Source organism: Malaclemys terrapin, chromosome 8 (genome assembly GCF_027887155.1).
Source record: "Malaclemys terrapin pileata isolate rMalTer1 chromosome 8, rMalTer1.hap1, whole genome shotgun sequence".
Taxonomy (NCBI): domain Eukaryota; kingdom Metazoa; phylum Chordata; order Testudines; family Emydidae; genus Malaclemys; species Malaclemys terrapin.
In genome coordinates this window covers 62,971,102-62,997,260 of record NC_071512.1, presented here as the reverse complement: position 1 = coordinate 62,997,260, position 26,159 = coordinate 62,971,102, and the positions used below count along the sequence as shown (strand labels likewise).

The 26,159-nt window shown below is 39.8% G+C and overlaps 1 protein-coding gene across 1 annotated transcript in view; it reads right to left on the bottom strand.

Moving 5' to 3' along the window:
* Positions 1–26,159, bottom strand: part of CDC73 (cell division cycle 73) — a 179,638-nt gene that overhangs the window by 114,328 nt on the left and 39,151 nt on the right. The window contains exon 10 of the mRNA XM_054038323.1: positions 13,963–14,027. Coding sequence (XP_053894298.1) covers positions 13,963–14,027 — 65 coding nt within the window. The remainder of the gene's footprint in view (positions 1–13,962; positions 14,028–26,159) is intronic.

Sequence of the window (26,159 nt, the reverse complement as noted above, 5' to 3'; positions counted from 1 at the left end):
ATAGACTATTAGGAACAAAGTGTATTATAAAGCACATTTTGCCCAGAAGTATTCCACTGAGTTTTATAAATAAAAATAGAAACAGAAAATGTTAAACAACTCATTTTCTTAAGACATAACTAGACTGACAACACTCTTTAACACTGCAATTTGTTTGCCCAATAGCTCTCCAACGTTAACTAGCAAGCAGGATTAAAATGAACTGAAATGCAGTGCACGCTCCAGATTCCTTGCTCTAGAATATACAGGGAAGGAGACTTGTGTTTAAAAGAAAGAAGAAAAATTAGTAATTAAGGATCAAAATTTAAAAAAAAAATAATAAAATTACTTTGACAGTTATCTCAGTAAGTAGTGGTTTCTAGGAATGTTCTTATAGTTTAAAGTCCTCCACAACACATATCACTAACACTTTGTAAGCCATACTGAAGTTCCCCTCAGACCAGTCATTTTACATGAATGTTAAAGAGTATTTGTATCTTATGAATAGGGCGCTACCAAATTCATGGTCCATTTTGGTCAATTTCATGGTGATAGGATTTTTAAAACATTGTAAATTTCATGCTTCCAGATATTTAAATCTGAAATTTCACAGTATTGTAAGCGTGGGTCCCAATCGTGGGCGGGTGGGGGAGAAGACTGCAAGGCTATTATACGGGGGTTGTGGTACTGCCACCCTTACTTCTGCGTAGCTGCTAGCTATGGTGCCGCCTCTAGAGCTGGGCATCCAGAGAGCAGAGGCTGCTGGCCAGGCGCCCAGCTCTAAAGGCAACGCCTCTGCCAGGAGTAGCGCAGAAGCAAGGATGGTATGGTATTGTCACCCTCACTTCTGCTGACTACTGGTTGGGGCGCAGAAGTAAAAGTGGCAATACCACATCATGCCACCCCTACTTCTGCACTGCTGCTGGCAGTGACACTGCCTTTAGAGTTGGGCACCTGGCATGAAATGGGGAGGGGAGCATATCCTGAACAAATAAGTTTCAAGGAATAATAAGATGAGTCAATGAGATACTTCAACATGTAACTGATTTCTGCCCATGATACACTTACTGTTTTGTAAAACAGAACAATCTTGTCTCTTCTACTCATATTAAAATAGGACAGTTATCCATATGATAACAAACCACTCCATAAGAGCCAGAGAGAAGGCTCTTCACAGCCTCTGGGAGCAGATACTCCATTTTGCACACTTCCCCTTCAACACTACTGGTTCTTCACAAGACCAGAGCTTCAGAAGCCTTCGCAAATTCAAGTTATAAACCATATCTTTGCTAGTATGGCGTTTTTAGTCTGACACACAATCCCAGGGGTGAGCAACAGGTCCAACCATCTCCACCATAAAACTGACTCACTTAGCAGTTGCCCTACGTTTACTACTACTATCACCACCTTACCAAAAAGTCACCTAGTTTTGTCCTCCTAATCTTTGCCCTCACTTTCTTATATATGTCCCCTGTCCGGACACGCCCCCTCCAATCTAGCCTCCTGACTCCCTCACTTCTATCACTACAATACCCTTCCCATTTAAATGATTTTGAGCCGTCACATTGTGCCAATTGCTGGTTTATGTAACCACAATATCCACACCACACTGTTATCCTCTAATTCCCTCTTACTGTTTGCTACACTTGTATCTTGTCTTGAATTAGATTTATAAAGTCCTCGGGGCAGGGACTGTGGGTATGTCTACACTAGAGTTGAAAGCGTAATTTCCAACTCTGGTAGACATAACTGTGCTAGCTCCGATCAACCTGCTAACAGCAGTGCAGTCCCAGCAGCACAAGCAGTGGGACAGGCTAGCCACACCAACTATATAGGGATTCATATGGGATAGTACTTAGGGCAGCAAACCCATTCCACTGCTCGTGCCATTGCAGCTACATTAATATTTTTAGCACACTAGCTGGATCAGAGCTAGCGCAGCTATGTCTACCCTAGCTGGAAATTATACTTCCAGCTACAGTATAGACATGCTCTGTGTCTTCCTATAGATGGATTCAGTAGCTAGCATACTGGGGCTGAGTTTGACTGAAGCCCATTAATACTACTGCTAGATAATTTTAAAAACCACAACAATATGGGTAATTACCTCCAATTTGTTAAAGCAATTCATAAAACTGCCATGTGAATTATAATTTATACTTCAACTAATATACTGTAAGCAATAGGCCCATGTGTACTACTAAGAAATAAATTACTGATTTCCTGGGTTTCTCATAGAAAATGTTAAACATTTCACAGTGAGGACTGTTAGGCAGGGATAAGAAAGATGCTACAAATATGCTCACATCTAAGAGTTTTCTGAAACTAAGTCATAAAAGCTACATATTGTATCTGAACAGAAAATTTAGAATGAATCAGTACACTACATGATATCCAAGCTCTTCTTTCCCTGTCTTTTCTGTTAGATTTTTGACTCTCTGACAAGAATCTGTCATGTGAAGATTGAGATATTATATATTCTGAAGGAGAAAAGGAAATTTGTAGGAGAAAATACGTTGACAAGAAGGTTTACCGGTTAAGCCATATGAAATACGGTGTGATTGAACTACATACAAATTAAAAATAACTAAACTTCTGTAGCTCAAGTTCAACTGATATTCTAAATTAATAATGTTTACCTACATCACCCTATATATTAACATTTCTACAAGATGTTCAACATAACTATTTGGGGTCAGAGTAAAATCTGATAATCAACCAGCACTGAAATTTCGCAAAATAACCTTCTGAAAACCTCCCCAGTATACTTTTCTATTCTTTGAAAAAACAAAGCTATTGTGCCTTTCTTTATGAGAAAAAAAGATAATTCTACCTCGCACACATTAGGTAGTTATATGATGCCTGTTACAGCTTCAAGGTAACTGCGCCAATATGCCCCTCCATCCTCCCTCGAGGGCGCACACTTAAAGGTCCCTGGTTCCCAGCCATCACCTCATGAGAAGAGATCTGCACCTCTCTCCCTCCTGATTTCGATTTTCCAGGCTGCACAGTATCCTGCCTAGACTATGATACTCCCAGCAGCTCAACCGCCTAAACAGACCAGCATCTGTGCTTTGCTTTCTCTCCAAAGGGCATGAATAGCGTATTGCCTGCAATTATAATATATGAGACAGCTCTTTGTAAGCAAGAACACTTATTCTTAAGGTGAAAGCATTACAGAGAAAACATTAAAAACCATAAAAGAACCTATGTGCATGCTAAAAGGCTTACCAGAGGTCTACCCTGATTCCAACAAAGTCTCTAGTAGATTTCAGTCCTTCAAAAACAAACATACATGTCTTTTCCCTGTGGCTACAGGTTCATAACAGTCTGATTCAGAACAATAATTACAGCTGGACAGATAAGCTGTTTATACAGCTCAGGCCTTTATTCTCCAGTCTCTTGGAAAAGGTAATTAGCAAAGACCCATGGCCAGGATGTAGTTTCAAAAGGCAGAATTTTTGCATAACCAGAGGCGTGTATGTGTAAGGGAATTTACATTAATCTCCCCCCAGGTACTCCCCAAGAAATCCACTTAACACTTATTTCCCAAAAGTCCATTCTCAATTTAGTCACATTTTCAAAATAGTCCTTTGAACTTCCAAGTCTCACATCATTTCTCCCCCCTAGAGAAGTTACATGTAATCCCAGCCAGTAACAGTACATAAACTTGGCATTTACTATAACAGACCCCAAACATACTTAAATTCAATAAGGTCTTGCAAGGATATGCAAGAAATTGCATATCTGTCAACACCCACTTCGGGCTAGTGGAGAGCTGCAAATTCATATAACAATCATCTCAAAATAAAATGCATTCCTTTTTGAGGAACAAAACAAACAGCACTATTGTGTGTAGTACACTGGCACTAAGCCAAAACAGTAGCCCAACACAAAATGCCTTGCCACATCTGTACATGATTTGAAAGCTATCCTACATGAAAATTTGTGGACTGCATTATTCAACTTTTAACTCTGACTTTCTTCAAAAACAATACCCTCATATGCTGCTTTTTCACCTTATTAAACAACTTAAAACCACAATTGCCTGTTTGAGTGCATTCTAGCTAAAAGAAAACTTGTTCATGTAATCCGACATCCACAGAACCATAACACATATTTCAAATTACCTAGTCTTGGGAAAGCTAAAAATACTATGAGAACAATGAAAAACTGCATGACTTTATGACAGGATTTGAATTTACTGGTAGTTACATCTAACTTTAAAAAAAATATATTCTGGTTACCAAGAACATTATGGCTGTCATGGGAAACATTTGAAAAGCTGGCTCAAGAGCTTGATGAGTCCCAAGGAAGAGTAAAACTGTCTGTCCAATACTGTGGCTATCTGCTCTGAAGATTAAGATCCCATCGCATGGGGTGCTTTCACAGGATTCTGATAAAACCTGAGAACGGCGAAGTCCATTGGACACTCTTATTTGTCCGTTGGACACTTGTTCAGTTGAACTGGTTGTACACAAGTCCTGTTGGCTAGCTAGGTTTTAGTCAGTTTGGGCTATTGATACGGTCTCGCATGATATTCTTATCGATAAACTAGACAAATACAATTTAGATGGGGCTACTATAAGGTGGGTGCATAACTGGCTGGATAACCGTACACAGAGTTGTTATTAATGGTTCCCAATCCTGCTGGAAAGGCATAAGTGGGGTTCCGCAGGGGTCTGTTTTGGGACCGGCTCTGTTCAATATCTTCATTAATGACTTAGATATTGGCATACAAAGTACACATTAATTTTGCGGATGATACCAAACTGGGAGGGATTGCAACTGCTTTGGAGGACAGGGTCACAATTCAAAATGATCTGGACAAATTGGAGAAATGGTCCGAGTTAAACAGGATGAAGTTTAACAAAGACAAATGCAAAGTGCTCCACCTTAGGAAGGAAAAATCAGTTTTACACATACAGAATGGGAAGAGACTGTCTAGGAAGGAGTACGGCAGAAAGGGATCTAGGGGTTATAGTGGACCACAAGCTAAATATGAGCCAACAGTGTGATGCTGTTGCAAAAAAAGCAAACATGATTCTGGGATGTATTAACAGGTGTGTTGTGACCAAGACACGAGAAGTCATTCTTCCGCTCTACTCTGCTCTGGTTAGGCCTCAGATGGAGTATTGTGTCCAGTTCTGGGCACCGCATTTCAAGAAAGATGTGGAGAAATTGGAAAGGGTCCAGAGAAGAGCAACAAGAATGATTAAAGGTCTTGAGAAAATGACCTATGAAGGAAGGCTGAAAGAATTGGGTTTGTTTAGTTTGGAAAAGAGAAGACTGAGTGGGGACATGATAGCAGTTTTCAGGTATCTAAAAGGGTGTCATAAGGAGGAGGGAGAAAACTTGTTCACCTTAGCCTTTAAGGATAGAATAAGAAGCAATGGGCTTAAACTGCAGCAAGGGAGGTCTAGGTTGGACATTAGGAAAAAGTTCCTAACTGTCAGGGTGGTTAAACACTGGAATAAATTGCCTAGGGAGGTTGTGGAATCTCCATCTCTGGAGATATTTAAGAGTTGGTTAGATGTCTATCAGGGATGGTCTAGACAGTATTTGGTCCTGCCATGAGGGCAGGGGACTGGACTCGATGACCTCTCGAGGTCCCTTCCAGTCCTAGAATCTATCAATCTATGAATATTTTGCTAATAGCAAACCTCTGCAGTGTAGACAAATATATACACCTCTACCCCAATATAACACTGTCCTCGGGAGCCAAACAAATCTTACCGTGTTATAGGTGAAACCGTGTTATATTAAATTTGCTTTGATCTGCCGGAGCACGTAGCCCCGCCCCCCCCAGAGCGCTGCTTTACTGCATTATATCCGAATTCGTGTTATATCGGTCACGTTATTTCGGGGTAAAGGTGTATGTTCTACACTTATTAAGAAATCCTAGTTTGTAGGAAGGAAGCCTTTTTAAAGCTTCTAAATGATCTCTTTTAAAAATTATTTTTCCAGTGCTGACAGGCTAGCATCCAATTTTCCAGATTACAATAGTTGGTGCAAAAGATATGGAGCTATACCTACGGAGATATATCTATCTCATAGAACTGGAAGGGACCCCGAAGGGTCATCGAGTCCAGCCCCCCTGCCTTCACTAGCAGGACCAAGTACTGCTTTTTGCCCCAGATTCCTAAGTGGCCCCCTCAAGGAATGAACTCTCAACCCTGGGTTTAGCAGGCCAATGCTCAAACCACTGAGCTATCCCTCCTTCCCTCTGCCCCCATCTATATTTGTAAAGATTTTTTGGCAGTTAGTGATATTTGAAAGTCCAGTTGTGATATTTGTTTGACTATCTGTCAAAGACTAAAGTTACCCAAATAGAGATTTTGGTCCACAGGTAATGTTTTCAAAATGAAGTTAGTACATTATACAGTCTATACGGCGGGGGGGTTGGGGGGGGGGGGGAAATCACTTTAGGATAAACATGTACTGGTAGGTAAACCACACATCTGACAGTTATTCTGGAAGAATCTGAATATTGGCTAAACTCCACTACATTCGGAAGCATTTTTAGATCAGTTTCAGTTTGATGTTCAAGAACTGAGACTTGACTAAGTTAAAGTTTACATAATCAAAGGATTTTGTTGCCCCTCCCGCCAAAATAAATAAATAAAATAAAAAATAAAAAATCCTCAACTTTGTCGTATAGTAGAATCTCAATTATACAAAATCCAGTTAACAAAGGTTATCTGAAGATCCAATAAGTAGGGCATCGCAATGTCTCCCCATGGATTATTATGTGATGGGCTAAAAAAGGTCAAGAGAGGAGCTACTGGATTCCCTAAAGCTGGCATGTGAGGGGGTCACTGAGGTTGGGGAAGAGGTGCAACATTATGTGCACACAGAGACTTTGCATAGAAGATTTGGATAACTGAGGTACACCTATTGAGTAAATCATGAGATGCTGGTCAATTAATTAAAAGGACGTATTCAGAGGAAATAAGAGAACACAATGTATCTCGGTACCAAAACCGAGATTAAATGCATGTCTGAATTGAAGTATTGCCATCAGTAGGATTTAGGACTGTAGTGGTGTAAAAGTGTTTGGTATAATATTATTTTTACCTGTTTCAAATAAATGAGTAAATTGTAGCATCCTCAGATTTCTTTTAAAGTTAGTCAGGAGCAGATTGACCATGAAACAAACGTGCGGTGGCACGGGGCCCCCAGTGACAGGGGGCCCTTCAAAATACAGGACAAATATCTGACAACCTGCCCCCGAGTCTTGGCTGGGTCCCAAGTGGAGGCCTCTGAAAATGAAGCGGCACACAGGGCCTGACTAACTCTAAATCTGCCACTGAAGTTAGTGTTTAACACTAGAAAAGGAATAGCCACTTACAAAACTATTTGCATGTGGGTTACACAAGATTTTTATATTATAGAATGGGTTGCGATGATGGGGAGGGAGACTGAAAGAATGGGCCATTAAACAATAGATGTTTCGCTGTCTTCTCACTGAAATTAAGCACAGTTGGCTTGCGATTTTTACATAACGAACTGTTCATTATTCTCTGTACAAGTGTAACCTCAGTCCAGTCTCTCTTGTGTGTGGTGAACTGTGTTCTGTAAATTACCTAGTGTGTTTTGTAACTGTAGCATTTTTTGTCCGGCGTTAGTCAAGTTTAACCAGAGAAACAGGAAAAAAAAACAATCACTGAGGTGGCTGAATGATTTAAAAGGGCACGGTTATATAGGTCAGGCCCATAGTATAGGTTTTGGGTATCTTTTTAAAAATGAAAACAGCCTAGTGAAAATTCTTTTTCTTCAATTTCTTTATATACAGTTTTATGCACCAGATGACTTAACTCCAAAGCGGAGAATAGAAAAGGTACAAAGTTCTTTTGGCACTACTTCTGACTTGGATGAAATGCCTAGCACAAAAATGTACAAGACAGGCTCTGCCCCGAAGAGTGTACAGTCTAAATAGAAAAGTCAGATAAAGAGTAGGAGGGCAAATAGGGTCCTGCTCAAGGTTACAGGACAGGGCATTGGGTGAAGCTGGGGATTGTACATTTGCCTATCTACTGGACAATGTTACCTTTCAAATGTACACCTAAACTAACTGCTTCTATATAACTCAGAAGAGAAAACTTACCAGAAAACTATAGCAGACCATTTTTATATTCTGGCGTGTGAACAATCAATTCACAAAAAGTAATATATTGTAATATTTTTCTATAAATCAGGGGTAGGCAAACTTTTTGGCCTGAGGGCCACATCGGGGAATAGAAATTGTATAGCAGGCCATGAATGCTCACAAAATTGGGGTTGGTGTGCGGGAGAGGGTGTGAGCTCTGATTGGGGATGCAAGCTATGGGGTGGGGCTGGGGATAAGAGGTTTCGGGTGCAGGAGGGTGCTTCAGGCTGGGATCGATGGGGTTTGGAGAGCAACAGGGGGGTCAGGGCTGGTGCAGGGGGTTGGGGCATGGGGAGAGGCTCAGGGGTGCAGGCTTCGAGTGCTGCTTACCTCAAGTGTGTCCCGGAAACAGTGGCATGTCCCTTCTCTGGCTCCTACACGGAAGCACGGCCAGGTGGCTCTGCACATTGCCCCATCCACAGGCACCACCCCAGTGGCTCCCACTGGAGTGCTGGAGGGGGCCATTGGAGCACGTAGAAGCCAAGCGGGTCCATACCATTTTATATTACCATTTTATATTCTGGCGTGTGAACAATCTGACAATCCCCCCTGCTGACCCAGTGCCCCGGCTGGAGCGCCGGAGTGGGACAAGCTGACCAAGTGTCTCACATCAAGGACATGTAGACAAATATGATGTGGACAAATCCATGCCTTCTGGCAGAGGTTCCCAAGGGAGAGGAGTGTTAACAATGGTTGTAGCTGAATATGACCTTCAGTGACAGCCTCCAACACCAGCAGTCAAAATAACAAACAGATTATCCATGCTTCACAGACTGTGATTTCCAAAGAAAAACGGAAGTATTAAGCCACAGCTCCCTAAAATCTGGGAAAGGCAAAAAATACCATGTTACATCCACTATGAAAATAAACATGCAGGTCTAATCTACCTATAGAAAAATCGCTTCGTTTGACCCTTTGACCTCACTCCTGTCCCCTGTTCTTTTATTAGTTGTCCCCCGTCATTTTTTGGTCTCCAGGTCCTGTGGACCCCCCCCCGCTTAGGCGGGGGGGGGGGGGGGGGAATCCTTTAGCAGTGGGTAGGCGAAGCCCACTTCCTGGATCCCAATAGGAAAAATTGAAAACCATGTCTCAGATCAGGGGTGGTCAAACTATGGCCCAGGGCAACATCCGACCCTCCATCTGGTTTAAACCAACCCTCGAGCTCCTGTTGGGGAGTGGGGTTTGGGGCTCTGCAGCCTCACCGCCCCCATGCCACAACCCCCTGCCCCAGCCCTGATCGCCCTCCTACCTGCTGAACCCCTTGGTCACAGCCTGGAGCACCCTCATACACCCCAAATCCCTCGCCCCCAGCCTCATGCCGGAGCCTCATTTCTGGCCCCATCCCAGAACCCACATCCCCAGCCAGAGTCCGCACCCCTCCTGCACCCCAAGCCTAATTTTGTGAGCATTCATAGCCCACCATAAAATTTTCATACCAAGATGTGGCCCTTGGGCCAAAGTTTGCCTACCCAGTCTCAGATGGTAGTACTGATAAGGAGACCCAGTTTAGACCCTTGCCACTCCAGTTAATGGGACTGCTACATTTGAAAGAGGAGATTATTATTTGATAGAGGATTATACAATTTACCAATACACTTATGTGAAGGGAAGGAGAAAAACCAGGACACAGGAGGAGAAAAATAAAGTGGCACATAAGTCAGCTATAGGTAAAAACTTAGGTAACACTGACTTTGTCCCGGAGAAGTAACTGTTCTTTGTATGTACATATGGTCAATACAGAGCGCGTCCTCACCAAGGGAAAGCAAAAGCCAGCTTTATTGTACATGCAAATCACAAGCAACTTCTCATTACGCCAATATTCCAAGATGAGTCATTGGACAGCTCTTTTGTGCTGACCTTTACAACCATGTCAAGCTGTGATGACAGCTAAGGGCTTCATGTTTTCTAGTTACAGCAATACTATTAGTCCAGAATTCAGTTTCATTATGTCTAATGCAACGTAAAGGTCAAACTATTGTTTAGGTTTTCACTAGATGGCACTAGCTTGGCTTTCAGCTGAGCATCCTTCCTTTAACAAGGTCAGAATAAAAAAAGCATCAGGTATATTTTGTGTCCATTTTAAACAAATATGTTTGTACTCTTAATAGTACAAGGTTAAAAATGTGGGAAATTCTTCCTCAGCATTCACTGGGAGAACAAATGCCAGCTATCATCCAACGCTGTACACATGAGATAGGAGTAGGACTGCCAATATGATCATCTTCCATATTTATGTTTCCACTGACCCTACCCTAAATTACCTTGACAGTGAGCATTTCCCATTTTAAAATGAAAATAAAATAATAATAATAAAACCAGTACATGAGATTATGGTTTGCAGTGAAACCTATAGGCAGGATGGAAGGTCATGTGTTTCTAAGACACAATGAAGGTGCTGTCCAGTTTGCAGTATAAACTGCTGGGTAACTAAATATTATAATGTTAATACCAGTAGTTCATTGATTCATCTATTTTAACCATCCCAGAAAAATGGGGGAGATGGGGCAGGTAAGAGAAAGGATCACTCCTGAAGAAGTTCTGTTACTGTAATCAATTCACCAACAGAAATAATGAACTTCATGGTTTAGCAATAAAAATTCATTACAGAAAGTCAGTTCTTGCCAACTTCCCTACTACAGCAAAGAACAGCCAGCAGCACAGATTTTAGCTGACATTACTTCAAAAAAGCCCACTATTCACAATCTATTTTGTTACAAGTTTTGAATTCTAATTGAGCTTCCAACACCACTTACAAAGCAGCAATAAAAATGTAGTTTATTTTTGTAGAAAAATGCAAGCATCCAGAGTCTCTCAAATATCAGTTACAATCCAGAGAGCAGTTTCAATATATTCAGACTCGATAGTTTTGAGAGTTTCATATAAATCAATGCAAAGCACTTACAACAGGAAGATGAGAGCAGGTGGGAGGCACAAACTAAGAGAAACTCAAAGTTCATAGTAGTAAGAAGCCTATGAGAAAACTGGACAACTGTGTATGGATCACAAGCTGCACAGAAAAGGTAGGATTTTAAGCTGCATTTTTAAAATGTCAGAGGTGGGCCGATTACTACAGATAGCTGGGTTCCACATTATGGCCCAGACACAACCAGAGATCTGTCAAGTCCTTTACAGATGGCTGTGAGATGAAAATTGCTGGGAACTAATACCACAGGGGATAGAAAAAGGAAGTGCTGGTATCACAAAGTGGTTCATAAAACAAAAAAGTTTGAGAATCACTGAAGAGAAGGAACTGAGGAAATTGTATTTGGATGCATTTGCACCACACAAGTCAAGGATTGAAGAACAAAACCATCAGGAATGTGCCCAACTCACCAATTTAGCACTTGATAAATCAAGGTTAGATCATGTAGTCACAACAGTGTTCAACATCCAGTTGTGCTCAGAGAATCAACTGGAGGAACAATCTTCCCCAAGGTAGTCAGTGATCTTCTCCATTCCAAAAACAAAATTATGTAGAAGCCAGAATAGAAATAAATCAAGGATGCTATGAGTGAAGAGCAGTAAGAGAAGCATCTACCTTGCCGCAGAATGCTTTACATTAGATTTCAGCATTTTTCCCAGAAGTGAGGACTGACCAAGTATTCTAATGCATATTTATTATTTTTTTCCATTCAACTTGTTGGGAGCAAAATACTGCATTACTTTCTTTTTTAAATGTGCAGAATATGTTTCAATTCCCTGACAGTCTGATTTCTTCCAGTACTGTGTGAAAAATAGAAGAAACAGGACTGAAAAGAAAGTGTGAAACTCAAAAGAAGTCACAAACTTGATACCATGGTACAGATTGGTGGTTGTCTGACTATACAATCTCCTTCAAACCATGTCACTCATTAAGTGAAATCAAACTTGGAGAGAGATGCATATAGTAATATTTCTGCACCACTTAAGTAACAATTATTTCCTCCACGTCCATAACACAAAGCCAAGATTCCACCACAACTCTCAGATTCAGCTTTAAAACTAATGAAAAGTCTGGTGGAAAATAAGATTCTCAAAGTAACAGAACTTGATTCTTAGATGGAGTAATTCTAAAATGGCAGAGGAGATTTTATTGCTTCTCATGGCACTATAAAGATCATATGTGTAGTCCCATAACTTAAGAAACTGGATTATTATTATTATTCCAAAAGGTTCTAGATCATATTAAGTAAAGAACCAGTTTTAGTTTCATTATTAGTCTTTTTTTTTTAAACTGTGAAACTTTTTTCTTAAATGGAAGAGCTTGTAGGGGGGGGGGGGGAACAAAGGAATCCAATTTAGCAACTTGTATTCAAGACTTCAGTTCAAAGTATCTTAAAACTATAGATCCTGTGTTGAATTTGTAAAGTGGGGTTATCGGGGGGGAAAAACTTTTGGATGCAGGACTTTGATTTGAAGCCATGCAAAGCTATTTCTAAAGTCACTTTCCTGACTAATTGCACTTTAAGATTTTGTTTTAATTTTAATTAAGCCTAGTTTAGCTAAAGCTTTGAACAACATAATAGAAACTCTTTTTCCCCCACAGGACAACAAGCAGGCAACCTGTTTGCCAAGTCACAACATGACGATTTGAAACAGACATTACACCCTGAAAATCTGTGTTTAGTAACCTAGTGCTGCTAGACCCTTCACTGGAGCTAGCCTAACAAGCACCACTGTAACACAAGGCCTTTGATTCAAGCAGCCACATTTCCCACCCCCCATCCCCCTTAATTCTACACACCAGTGCATTTTGAATTAATCTAAAAGGCAGACTTTTGGCACCAAATGGATTCATTACTTAAAATTAAATATTAAAAGATGAACTGGATGCCAGTGTTTTCAGACTGGAGGACGACGACAACGGCAAAACAGTTTTTATTAGACAAAGGGAAAAGTTCAAATAAGAACCAATTAGTTTCGAAACATTTACATTCTAGGCATTATTTTAGGTTCAAATTAGGAGTGCACAGTAGGCATAGGTGCACAGATTTAGAAGAACGTTTAGGGCTTTCTATTCATCAGATGTATATAGGTACACCAATGGCAAAAGTCTTAATAAGGCTTTTCTGTTAGTTTTGTAGCATCTATCCTACTTATAAGCAGATCAAAACAGCATTTGTTTGAGACTGTTCAACCAACTTCCATATAAGCAGACAATTTAAGACAAACATGAAATAAAAGTCTGGTTGAGGGTCTCTGCTTTCTCATCTGTACATATAGCAATCCACATTAAAAGATAAATCAGGTCATTTGGTACATATGGTCATCAATCTCACCAGGTTAGATGGAGGAAAAAGCTTAGACAAGTACTGCAGAGGTCAACAAACTCTACCATCACTAAATTAAATCCAAACAGAAAGTTGGATATGAGGCAATATTCCAAGTCCACAGTTCAAAGTTTTGCAGACATGTTACACCGCTAACCAACGTAGCTATGCTAGCAAAAGCCTTAGGGCAGACACAGTTAGACCGACAAAAAAAGACCTTTTGCTGGTATAATTCCTATCATTAGAAGGAGCACTATAAGCAATACTGGCAAAAGAATTACTGATGATATCATCTGCATCTCCAGTAGGAGAGTTTGCCGGTATAGCTATACTGGCAAACCCTTTCTAATGTAGGCAAAGTATTAGCCCCTACCCAGGGATACAAACATCTTAAAAAAAAGAGCTCTTCAATTTATACACAGCCAGTGCATTCCCTAGGTTTTAAAATCAGACATTGACTTCTCATTAATGCTTCCAACAAACAAACAGACAATCTTGTTGAGAGGCACAGGCAAAGTAAACCTGAACCATTTATATATGCGGTCACTGAGGCATACAACATTTCAGAAATGCTTTTTAACTTACCGTTACAGACTTCAAAGTCATTCCATGGTAGGTTCCCATAGTGTCAATTTTGAAGCCTTCCGTCTCTGTAAAGTAAAAGAGCCTCTTGTAAGTCATTCCACATGCAAGTATCAGAATAAAGCCCATGTTTAAACTGGCAGGATAGGGGAAATGCCTTTCCAGCTACTTTTGGGAGGAAAAATGCCTTATTGCTGGTGCAGTATTTTAAGTCCTGTACACACACTAACTTAACTACATTAATCACAGTCACTATCTTGGTTAGCTCTAAATATGGCCTATGGTCTCACTGTGGTTCCGGGGAGTTTAGCCATAAACTTCAATGGGGGCCAGGAATGCTCTCTTTATGTTTAACACTGGTTAAAAACATGGATAGTAATCATGGAGCGCTCACACACTGTTCTGCTTCGGGCAGATGACTACTTTTGCTTGTTTGTTTTCCCTGTAACCAGTTTTCCTATAAGCAGTTCAGAATACTTTACTGCTACATGGACAACACTCCTCTACCCATGCTTGTATATCCAGTTTGACTGGTCTTCCTTTCTCTGATCTCTTTCCAATATTGCATCTGCTCTATATGCTGCTGGTGCTGCTCTAAATACACATCCTCAGAACTCATCTGGGCTAGATTAAGATGGGACAGTGGCTCAGAATATGAACTCAGAATAAGGGTTGTGATTGCACTATTTGGCCCTTAAATTTGGTTTTGATACCCTGACATGCATGTTAGTTTTACAACTCAACATATACAGAATACTCAAAGGAAGCCTGATAGAGAATTTTAAAAACTGGGATTTTAGTACAATAGCAAAATAAGGAATATAAATTCACTCAAGCATATTCACCTTTAATACAATACAAGTAGTCAATTTTAAACGCAGATTCTAACAGACGCAGAAGCCCCAATTATGCAACTAAAAGCAGCACTCCTAACATACAGTCTCATGAACCACATTCTACACACCCTAGATGTGTAGGTAGATAAAATTAGTTTTATAAACACACACACACACACACACACACTACTAAAACCACCATAAACAAAGAAATGTGTTAAAGATTACATATTTATTTGAATAAACTGCGGTTACACTAATAGCATAAAAGTGTTAATGACTAATCAATCCTTATTCTTCAGGGCATAAACTGATTTTCAGTAAGATTAGGATGAAGTTTTTCCCACCACTCCTCACTGAATGCATTGTGGAGACAAGGGAATTACAACTTCCTCTGGAGTATGTTGCAGTAATCTCGGTTAGAAAACTGTAACAAATTGTTAATCAAATATACATACTAACTAGAGAAATCAATATTATATACAATATAAAAAAATATCAAGGAATGTTGCAATTTGTATGTCTCTGTTGATGCAGCATTTCAGAACTTCACTGAAACAGCTTCAGGATTGTGTAAACCATGAAACCTGGTTTCTCTCTCTTATTTGTAAAAACCTTGGTCTGTGTAACAACAGAGTAAAGCAGAGCGTCAAGCTCCAGGTGTACCGCCTCTCCCCCAACAAGAAAAACCCCAAGGTCATAAAAACAGATCAGTAAGGAGAATAAGGCAAAAACTGGACAGAGCTGTGGGGAGGATTGTAAAGAATAGATGACAGAAGCAGACAGATAAAAGTAAGTTTTAGCAGGATAAGCAAAAATGTCTTAGTTACTGTGATTAATAGACTCTGACTTTAAGGTCAGAAGGGACCATCATGACCATCTAGTCTGATCTCCTGCACATTGGAGACCACAGAACCCCGCCCATGCTTCCTGTAATAGATCCATAAACTCTGGCTGAGTTACTGAAGTCCTTAAAGCATGATTTAAAGACTTCAAATTACAGAGAATTCACACTCTACACTAGTTTAAACCTGTGCCCCATGACCCAGAGGAAGGCAAAAAAAACCCAGGGTCTCTGCCAATGTGATCTGGGAGGAAATTCCTTCCTGACCCCAAATATGGCGATCAGTAAGACTCTGACCATGTGGGCACGACCCACCAGACACACATCTGGGAAAGAATTTGCTGTAGTAACTGAGGGCCCTCCTCATCTAGTGTCCCATTACTGGCCATTGGCGATATTTGGTGCTAGCAGTTACAGATCAGCTACATGCCATTGCAGGCAGTCTCATCATTCCATCCCCTCCATGCATTGGAATGTTTTATTTAGATAGGTACACAGATGAGGTAACTTGGGAAATAGATACTGCACAAAGCTACAGAACCAGGGATAAAAGATATGTGATTGACAACAAGAGTGTGTAGAAAACAGGGAAAAACAGACCAGAGATTTGAAAGAAGCTGCTCTATCCCTAGGCGACAGAACTTGATTGGTTATCTTTCTTGCCTTATCTGTTTTTGCATGTATATGTCATTCATAGGTGATAATAGTATTGTATTAAAATGTACAAAATATAGGCTAAAATAAACTGTTTATGCCTAAATTGAAGTGGATCTCATTTTTCACCCACCACTACTGATATAAGAAATCTAACTAGCTAGATTGTTGTCTGTTATGGTATAGCAATTCCCATGTTGTAGCCTAACAGTAATTTCAGATGGTTCAATAACCCAGCATGTGTCAAAAAAAAATTTATACTGTGGACCGCTTCAGAAATCTCGGACCACCTTCCCTCCCAGCCTCACTTTACAGCAAACACCATGCCTGGCTCCATTTAAAAGGGCTAGGCCCCAAATTGAAAATAAGCCAGTAATAAGTATATTGAAGAGAGTTGTTCAGTCTGATTACATTCCACCACTACAATTTGTATACATGCTCTTTATTTCCACTCGCCTGGTAGATTTTACATTTTTAATACCCAAAATTTTCCCTCATTGCTTACAAGCCCCACTGTCCTAACCATTCCAGGTCATTCTGCAGTTTGTTTGTGTCCCTTTTGTTGGCTATTCATCCAGTGTTGAGCCCTCAGTAAATCTGATCATGGTTGAATTTACATCAGAATAATAGCTGACAAAAAAAAGACTTAGCTTAGTTCCTGGAAGGAACCCAAACAGGCAAAAGCAGCACAAGGGAGCACTGCTAGGAACACAAAGGAGCTCTGGTTGAAGGCTGATTCATCTATACCTAAAATGAAGACTGTATACCACTCCCCATTTCAGTGGTACATGTCTCATTACTGAGGACAGCAGCTCTTTGCACTATCTGGAAGTGGTCCACTAATCTGTTTTAAGAACCACTATGCTAATGAAGTCAGACACCAAATTTCACTCCAAACAAGAAGTTAACACATCCCTCTTCACTAGAAGTCAAATCAAAAACAAAGGGCTCCATGCAGCGGTTTCTAAACTACATTAACAAAATAACTGAATTGTATAAAATACATCAGATATAAAGAGACTGTTTATAAATCCCCTAGCCTATCAATCACTTATCAAATAGTTCAATAATTTCACAATTGGAACTCAGCATGAGCTTCCGTTTAACAGCCTCTCAATACCAACCTGAGAATAGTAACTGAAGTTTTATTTGCAAATATTAATTTTATAGTCTTCTAATACTCAGACATATATCACATCACCCAGCTCACCCACACGAGGCTGGAAAAACATGAAGACATGTATTTCTTCAAATCAAAATCTGTGGATGCCTTGCATATTTATTCTCTATTATTAATGACATTCATTTTTTGATTGTAGGCTTCTATTTCTAAATAGAAATTTAATTCTAAGCACAAAAGAAACAAATCTGGGCACGGAGTATAATTAAAATTTAGAATTTTGGTAGAAAATGCTATTACACATCTACAAGACAGCAGCAAGCTCTTAAAATCCCCATGACAAGACAAGAAATACATTTATAGTAAAACTTCATTGACAAACTGGTTCTGGTAACAACAAATTTGCTTAGTACCTGCAAAAGCAGCCTCAAGTTTAGAAACTGGAGACCCCCACCTCTATTTCATAAATGTACTGTTCAAAAGAAGTGGCAAGTAGGCAATCTGAACACATTAATTTATTGTGTAAAAACAACTGTACTTAAACATGAAGCAAAATTACAGGTGTGGGTGGAAGAGTGATGCCCACACTAAGTCCAACAGCAAGGCTTTCAGTTAAACATAGGAAAACATTTACATGTGGTAAAGAAGACACTGTAGCCTGTAATGACAGAAAGAATACTATCAGATAGCTGTCCTACAAATCTCTCTCCAGTTTATACTATACGGGATCACAAGTAGTGTCAGTTCTGATAGCAATTCAGTTTTTGATTATGGGCACCGTGGTGGTAGTCTCAGCAGAGAAACAAAGACCAGCATCTCACTTCTGAAGTTAGCCCCTCAAGTCAGGGAGAGGGCATTGGTGGGGAAGTTTATATTGCTACCACCTGTGCTGAACATGTTTGATAGAAAAGATCATGCAAATCTTCCGAGTTATCATTTCAGCACTTTTCACATGTGCTAACATCACTTTAAAAGTGGATTTGATGAAACGCAGGCAAAGGAGTCTAAAAAGGTCAGCACAGAACTATTTAGCCACTGCTCTTAAAGCAGTTTATTACTTGAATATCCTATAGAACAAAAAACACCGTCACACATTAGCTCAGTGGTTGAGCATGTCACTGGCTAACTTAAGTATACACTGTTCAAAATGAAGGACTAAGCCTTGATGTAAGAGGTAGAAGGGTGCCAGATATGCTGTTCAAAAAGAGCATTGCCTCTGTTTCAGAAGCAGTTATGAATCAAAAATATCGCTTGTTATAGTGCCAAGAAAAATGTGACAGGTTAGGGTTAGAAAGAGGTGGTCTGTGCCATGAAAATGATGCCCTGCATGAAGTTCTCTTACCTTCTTAATGTCCAGTCAAAATTAAAATGAGTTAAACTTAAAGGGTAAGCAGAAAAGGAGAAAATCTAGTATTTAAATTTATTTTGTATTGTTAAAGATTGTGTGCTGCTCACTGGCAATTTGAAAGTCAAAGTCAGAAGTGAGGAAATAATGCTGAGCATAGTAATTGCAGTGTGTTTGTCTTAACAGCTCGATTGTTTGGAAGGGATGGGACTGGCAGGTGTACAGCCAGGTAACATGATCTTCCATGGCGAGGACAGATAGACCATTTGTGATGGATGGAGCTGCAAGACACATTCTTACATGTTTAATGTGACATACAATAATTTAAGTTTAAAGACAAGACAACTTTTCTCCTTTTAATCATAGCTGGAGTAATAAAAAAGTATGCTTGAGAATGAGCACTGGTCTGTGTCTACTACAGGAGTGCTAAAGCAGTTCAATTTACTGCGGGTATAATAGATTTGTTCTTTATTCTCAAAGAATAGTACTTAACATCTAAAAACTTATTTACTATTGCAGCTACCTTAACTAAAGCATTCCAATAACACTGGTCTACAATTTTTGAGAAGTCGTCTGCTTCAGAGATAAAATGTTCTATTTATTATGTATTTTGATGTGCTGAATTCAAATATGACAATTAAAACAACTGATTGGCTACTGTTTCTAAGATATTTAAGTTTTTACATTTTATGTCTATGTATATTGTGTAGACTGTCCAGCAATAGTAATAGCAAGCATTGATGGGCTCCATTTGCCCTGATAGCGTTTCTCCATTGTTGCAATGTCCTGGTGAAATCGCTCGCCGCGCTCGTCGCTCACTCCTCTGCAGTTCGGTGGAAAAAAAAAATCTAGATGAGAGTGCAAAAAATGTATCTTTAGTGACATGTTGCAACCAAGGCTTTTGTATGCCTTGAGAAGGTTTTACACCAAAAACCTGTGGTTGACTGCCTTGTTGTTTCCGAGAAAATTTATTGCCACTAACTAGAAGGCTTTCCATGCCGTCTTTTCCTTGCCACGCAGTGCATGGTCAAATGCATCATCTCGAAGAACTTCACGAATCTGAGGACCAACAAAAGACACCTTCCTTTATCTTAGCTTCACTTAACCTTGGAAATTTTCCATGGAGATACTTGAAAGCTGCTTGTGTTTTGTCAATGGCCTTGACAAAGTTTTTCATCAGACCCAGCTTGATGTGGAAGGGTGGTAACAAAACCTTCCTTGATTCAAGAAGTGGTGGATGCTGAACACTTTTCCTCCCAGGCGCCAATGACTGTCGGAGTGGCCAATCTTTCTTGACGTAGTGGGAATCTCTTGCACGACTATCCCATTCGCAGAGAAAACAGCAGTACTTTGTGTCTCCAGTCTGCAGACCAAGCAAGAGAGCAACAACCTTCAAATTGCCACAAAGCTGCCACTGATGTTGGTCATAGTTTATGTACCTCAAAAGTTGTTTCATGTTGTCATAGGTTTCCTTCAGATGGACTGCATGACCAACTGGAATTGATGGCAAAACACTGCCATTATGCAGTAAAACAGCTTTAAGACTTGTCTTCAATGAACAGTCTCCACTCATCTGGATCGTGAACGATGTTGAGGGCTGCCATCACACCATCGTTGTTGCAGGCTACAAGATCACCTTCCATGAAGAAGAATGAGACAAGATCCTTTTGACGGTCACGGAACATGGAAACCCTAACATCACCTGCCAGGAGATTCCACTGCTGTAGTCTGGAGCCCAACAGCTCTGCCTTACTCTTGGGTAGTCCCAAATCCCTGACAAGGTCATTCAGTTCACCTTGTGTTATGAGGTGTGGTTCAGAGGAGGAGGATGGGAGAAAATGTGGGTCCTGTGACATTGTTAGTTCAGGACCAGAAGTTTCATCCTCTTCCTCTTCTGACTCAAGTGAGAATGATTCTGGTGCACCAGGAACCGGCAGTCCTTCTCCGTGGGGTACTGGGCATATAACTGATGGAATGTTTGGATAATGCACAGTCCACTGTTTCTTCTTTGACACACCTTTCCCAACTGGAGGCACCATGCAGAAGTAACAATTGCTGGTATGATCTGTTGGCTCTCTCCAAATCGTCGGCACTGCAAAAGGCATAGATTTCCTTTTCCTGTTCAACCACTGGCGAAGATTTGGTGCACAAGTGTTGCAGCATATGTGTGGGGCCCACCTCTTGTCCTGATTTCCAATTTTGCAGCCAAAATAAAGGTGAGAGACTTTCTTAACCATAGTGGTTATACTGCGCTTTTGTGATGCAAAAGTCACTCCACCACAAACATAGCAGAAGTTATCTGCACAGTTCACACAAGTACGAGGCATCTCTGCTCACTTTGGCTAAACAGAAATGTGTCCCTTTGCAAAATCAAACACTGACAAATAAGAGAGCATGATGCTGTACGATTTCTAAAGCTGATATAGGGCAATGTGTTCAGCAGAGTGATGTAAGCTTCGTTATGATTACATCATCCATGACTTCTATGAATAACATTTTGCAATTCATATCATGTATGACGCAATACCAGCTTCAGATTGCATCAGTCATTATTTTGCCTAAAAAGCAAGTACTGTCCAAACCCAGTCATAGATTTATTCATAGATCCAGTCAAAGATGTATTTTAGTCATTTCTGGTTTAAATTGAGATTCCCTTCCCTTTATAACTCACTTATCCTCCGCCATTCCCAAGTCAAGGGTCGTATATACTGACCCAATAGCATATCTTGAAAACTAGAGCCAATCAACAATTTTAAGCATCATTTTCGTTCTCAGTGACCCAGAATTAGTAAAGTTTGCCTACATTTATTTCAGAAGCATTTTGGCTGTAGAGCAGTGTATCATAAGACTTGTCCTATTTGGCATAGAGACTGTAAGGCAAGCCATCTCGGTGAGCAAACTGATACCACCTTCTGAGTAACGATCCATCCCAGGACATACAGAAACTTGGCTGCAACTCAGCAGTCTACTTACCATATCTTGCCAGGTTAAAGTGTTTTAACACATTATCTTACATCTACACGTTTTAAATTGCTTATGTTAACAAGTAACCTGATTCCCATACTAAGCCAACACACTGAAATATCCAAGGTAGAAACAAACCCACATAAGAAAGCAATTTCCTAATTAAGACCGCCATGGAAAATACTGTAGTAAAATTGAGATTAAAAGAATGTAAGTCCTTACGCAGTAATTGTTAGTTTAATACTAAAAAACTCTTCTAATGTTGCAAGATCCTCTGATAGAAGAGCTAAAAAGACTACACACACTATTTTTGTGGAAAGTTGTATATATAATTTAGTTCCAGTTTTTAAGAAGGTTATTCAGGACAGCATGAGGAATGCTTTTTGGTATATTATCCTTATATTTATTCATTATGGAGGAAAATTCAGTGAGTTTTCCTGTTACTCTCAAATGCTAATAGCATATTAAGTTTTAAGATCAGAAGGAACTATTATGATAATCTGACTTCCTACATACCATAGGCCCTAGAATTTCACCCAGTGATTATATGCCAAGATTTTCAAAAGTGACTAATGATTTTGGGTGCCCAACATGAGATTTGTTAGAGGGGCCTCATTTTCAGAGGGTTGGCACTAACATCTTCTAAAAAAAATCAGGCTCCCTTGAGGTGTCAAAAGTTGGACACACAATTCCTAGTTACTTTTGAAAATTTTAGCAAATTTAGCAATAAAGACCTATTAAGTCCAAAATACTGACAATGTGGTACAAAGATAAAAAGAACAAAAAGCAAATGGTAAATGATAAAGATGATAAAGATGAAACACAAAGTTTTTAACTTATTACCAACATGGTATTAGGAGAACTAGAAATATTTAAAAATAAATGCTGTGCTAATATATTTCATGTAAGGAATTCTTCTCCCTTAAGTCTGTCTTATACCCCACAGACTGCAGCAGGAGTTGCAGAGTAGCTTCACAGTTCCAGCTTCAGGTTAAGGATTCATCTGTTCCCCCATTTTGCAAGACTTTGCATTATGTTCCTAATAGGTTCTGTACTCTGCCTTTGTACAGGTTATGAAAATTTAGTGCTTAATGAGGTGATACTTTCTAAAGCATAAGTAGTTTCTTTTCCAATAATGTTCTGAAAAACTTTGTATACTGTGAAAAGCCCAAAAATACCCTATCCCCCTCCCTAGAACTGATCTTAATTAATATAATAATATTTCACTAGATAAAGCTCAACCCATGTCTTCTCTCTAGGTATAACTGTTTCTAGGATTCCTATCCCAGGATTGCGCAACCCAAACACAAGGTTCTTTTTCCCTCTAGGGTACAGAGGGAACTACTCCCCACCTCCGTATGTCCACACTGTATCCACACAAGAGTAAGAAACTACTAGAAAATGCTTAATGAATCTAAGTGCCATCAATCCTAGTCACAAGAACAAGAACACTGCCAGCCAGTTACTCTTTGGTGTTAATTAACTCCCTGGGGAAACTGCACCAGAGAGAGAAGGGGGCTTTTTTTTGTTTGTTTGTTTTGTTAAATGCAATTCAGAAATTTTGGTTGTTTATTGTACTTGATTTAAAAGAGCTCTTATCAATTTCATTAGAGTTCAGTCTATTTGCTTTTACAATAATGAGATTACTGTGTGCATATTTAATCACTATGCTGCACATATCTACAATTTACTTCTTTTTTAACTTAACTGTATTTTGTGGGTGCTTCGATTAGCACAAATTTAGTAATGAGGCAGACTGCTGTTGCGCCATCCAGATATAACAAGGCTCAGAACCACATTATCTCCCCTCTGAAAAGATTATGATTTTTCCCTTCCCTACATTTTATACCATATGGAAATCAAATAGTAGCTAGTTTGACTGATAGGTGAACTATTAGTCTTTCCAAGAAGTGCACATTGCTATGGCTGACACAGGTTTCAAATTGTAAAAGCAGGTATATAAAATATGATACAAGCAATAGACAAGAAATCTGTAGAGTTGGGAGAATTTTGTCGTTTAAAAGATCCTGGTCTCATGAAATCAAAGAGCTGTGGTCACCATGTTTGAGCACACTGCACTCCTCTTTCTATAATCAATTATTATATTCTGACTTTTTCTAAAGAAGAGTTAGCATATTAAAGGCAACCCTACAAAAACTAATCCTGTTGGTAACAAGAATGAATGCCACACTACATATTCAACTCTTAACACAAGACAACATGCTTTCTTCTATGTTTTCAAGACTGGCATTAGTGCCAGATATGATTTGCTCTCACCCAGGCCAATTGATCTTCCAAATGCATTTCACTATGCCAGGGGTTCTCAAACTTCATTGCACCGCAACCCCCTTCCAACAACAAAAATTACTACAAGACCGCCGGGGGGGGGGGGGGAGGGAGGGGAGGGGAAAGCCTGAGCCCACCGGAGCCCTGGGCAAGGGGGCCAAAGCTGAAGCCCAAGGGTTTCAGGCCTGGGTGGAGGAGCCCAAAGTTGAAGGGCTTATGCCCCAGGCGGTGGGGCTCAGACTTCATGTTCAGCCCCAGCAAGTCTAACTCCAGCCGTGGCAACCCATTAAAATATGGTCCCGACACACACTTTGAGAACCGCTGCACTATGCATTCATTTAGATATTTAACATGTGATTTCATCCATAAAATGAATGGATATACAATAGAAAAAATATGAATATGCCAGTCTATCCGTTTTTTTATTTTTAATAAAATCTAATTGTTAAAAGTCAGCTGTCAGACTTAATTTGTTAAAAACAGGACAGAATCATAACAAGTTTAAAAGGATGGCATGAAAGCTGCTTGACCTGCAGAATATTAAGGAGAAACTACAGAGCAAAAAACTGAGGGCAGTAGACATTTAGCTGCTGATGGTTATGAAGTGTTACTGTTTTCGCAGCTTAAAACTATTTTCCACTTGAATGTTCAGTACATCATACATTGAAGGTTATTATTTTTATCAGATGGTTACATTTCCAAAAATTATTTGCACTTTGTCAAAGGCTGATGTGTTCTGCTTAAAGGTTTGTCAGTGTTTATTACCATGCTCTGCTAAACCCACAGGGCTTTTGGTTTTTAAAGATGTAAAGCCATGGCTTCTATTATTTTTGAGGACATGAAATAGTTTTAGAAATAAGAATGTGAACATTTCCTTTTTACAAAGCTATGGGTACCTGAGAAGCCACCATGAGTCTCAATCTCACCCAATCAAAAAGAAGCCATACAAAGAATATATTATAGAACCCACATGGGCTGGAACCTTTGAATGCAGAGGACCCAGGTTTGTCTCAATTATTAATCACCATTAATGATAATGGAAGTTACTCAGCTCAGGTACTGAGAGTTACTGTGCCTCAAAGCCAAGTAATAAGCCCTCTTTTCCTTCAAATCTTTCCCAGAATCCCAAGTCCCATAAGGTCTCCATAAAAAGATAACCTTAACTTGATAGCTTTATTGTATCTGCGTTTGTCTTTAGATTATAAGTACTTCAGAGCAGGGGCTCACTGTCTCTCATTAAATGTAGCACTGAAGTGTACATAAATACATTATAAATATGAAGAACTGTGGGATCTGAAGCCACACACATTATGTACACTGTATGGTACAGGAAAAAAATGCATTCCTTATTTGTAATGAGAACTACAGTGGAACTACTAATTATCTTTAGTCTCTGTTGTTTAAGATACAAAAACCATAGCTCTTCCTGCACCACATGGATTTTAATTAAATTACACTCCTCCCAAATTTTTCAAAATTTTGTACTCTTAAAAAAAAACACCACAGACACATACATACACACACATACACGAGACTTAGGCCTGGTCTACACTGTCGATCTAAGTTATGCAACTTCAGCTACGTGAATAACTTCACGTAGCTGAAGTCGATGTACTTGGATCTACTTACCGCGGTGTCTTCACTACCCTGAGTTGACTGCTGCTGCTCTGCCGTCGACTCTACCTGCACCTCTTGCCAAGCTGGAGTACAGGAGTCGATGGGAGAGCACTCGGGATCGATTTATCATGTCTAGACTAGACATGGTAAATCGATCCCTGCTGGATCGATCGCTGCCCGCCGATCCAGCCGGTACTGAAGACCTACTCTTAGTGCCCAAGTCGTCAAATGACTAGCAGTTCCACAATGTGGATTGACTGCTAGGGAAGAGATCCCCAGGTGTTCTCTTAGCACTCTCCTAAGATATCTGAAGGCCAGTCACTGGCTCTGTGGTTGACTTTATAAAGTTATTGAGGCAATTTCCACGAACACTACACCAGTCTTTATGAATTAATCTTGCCATTTAAAAACTGTTAAATAAAAAAAAGAGCACCAGTGCAGCATTGAGGTATGTATCAGTGCCTCTGAAAGTATAGGCTGGCATATTTCCACTCTTTCAACCAACTCCCTCTCAAGGGAGGGGAAAGAAGAATG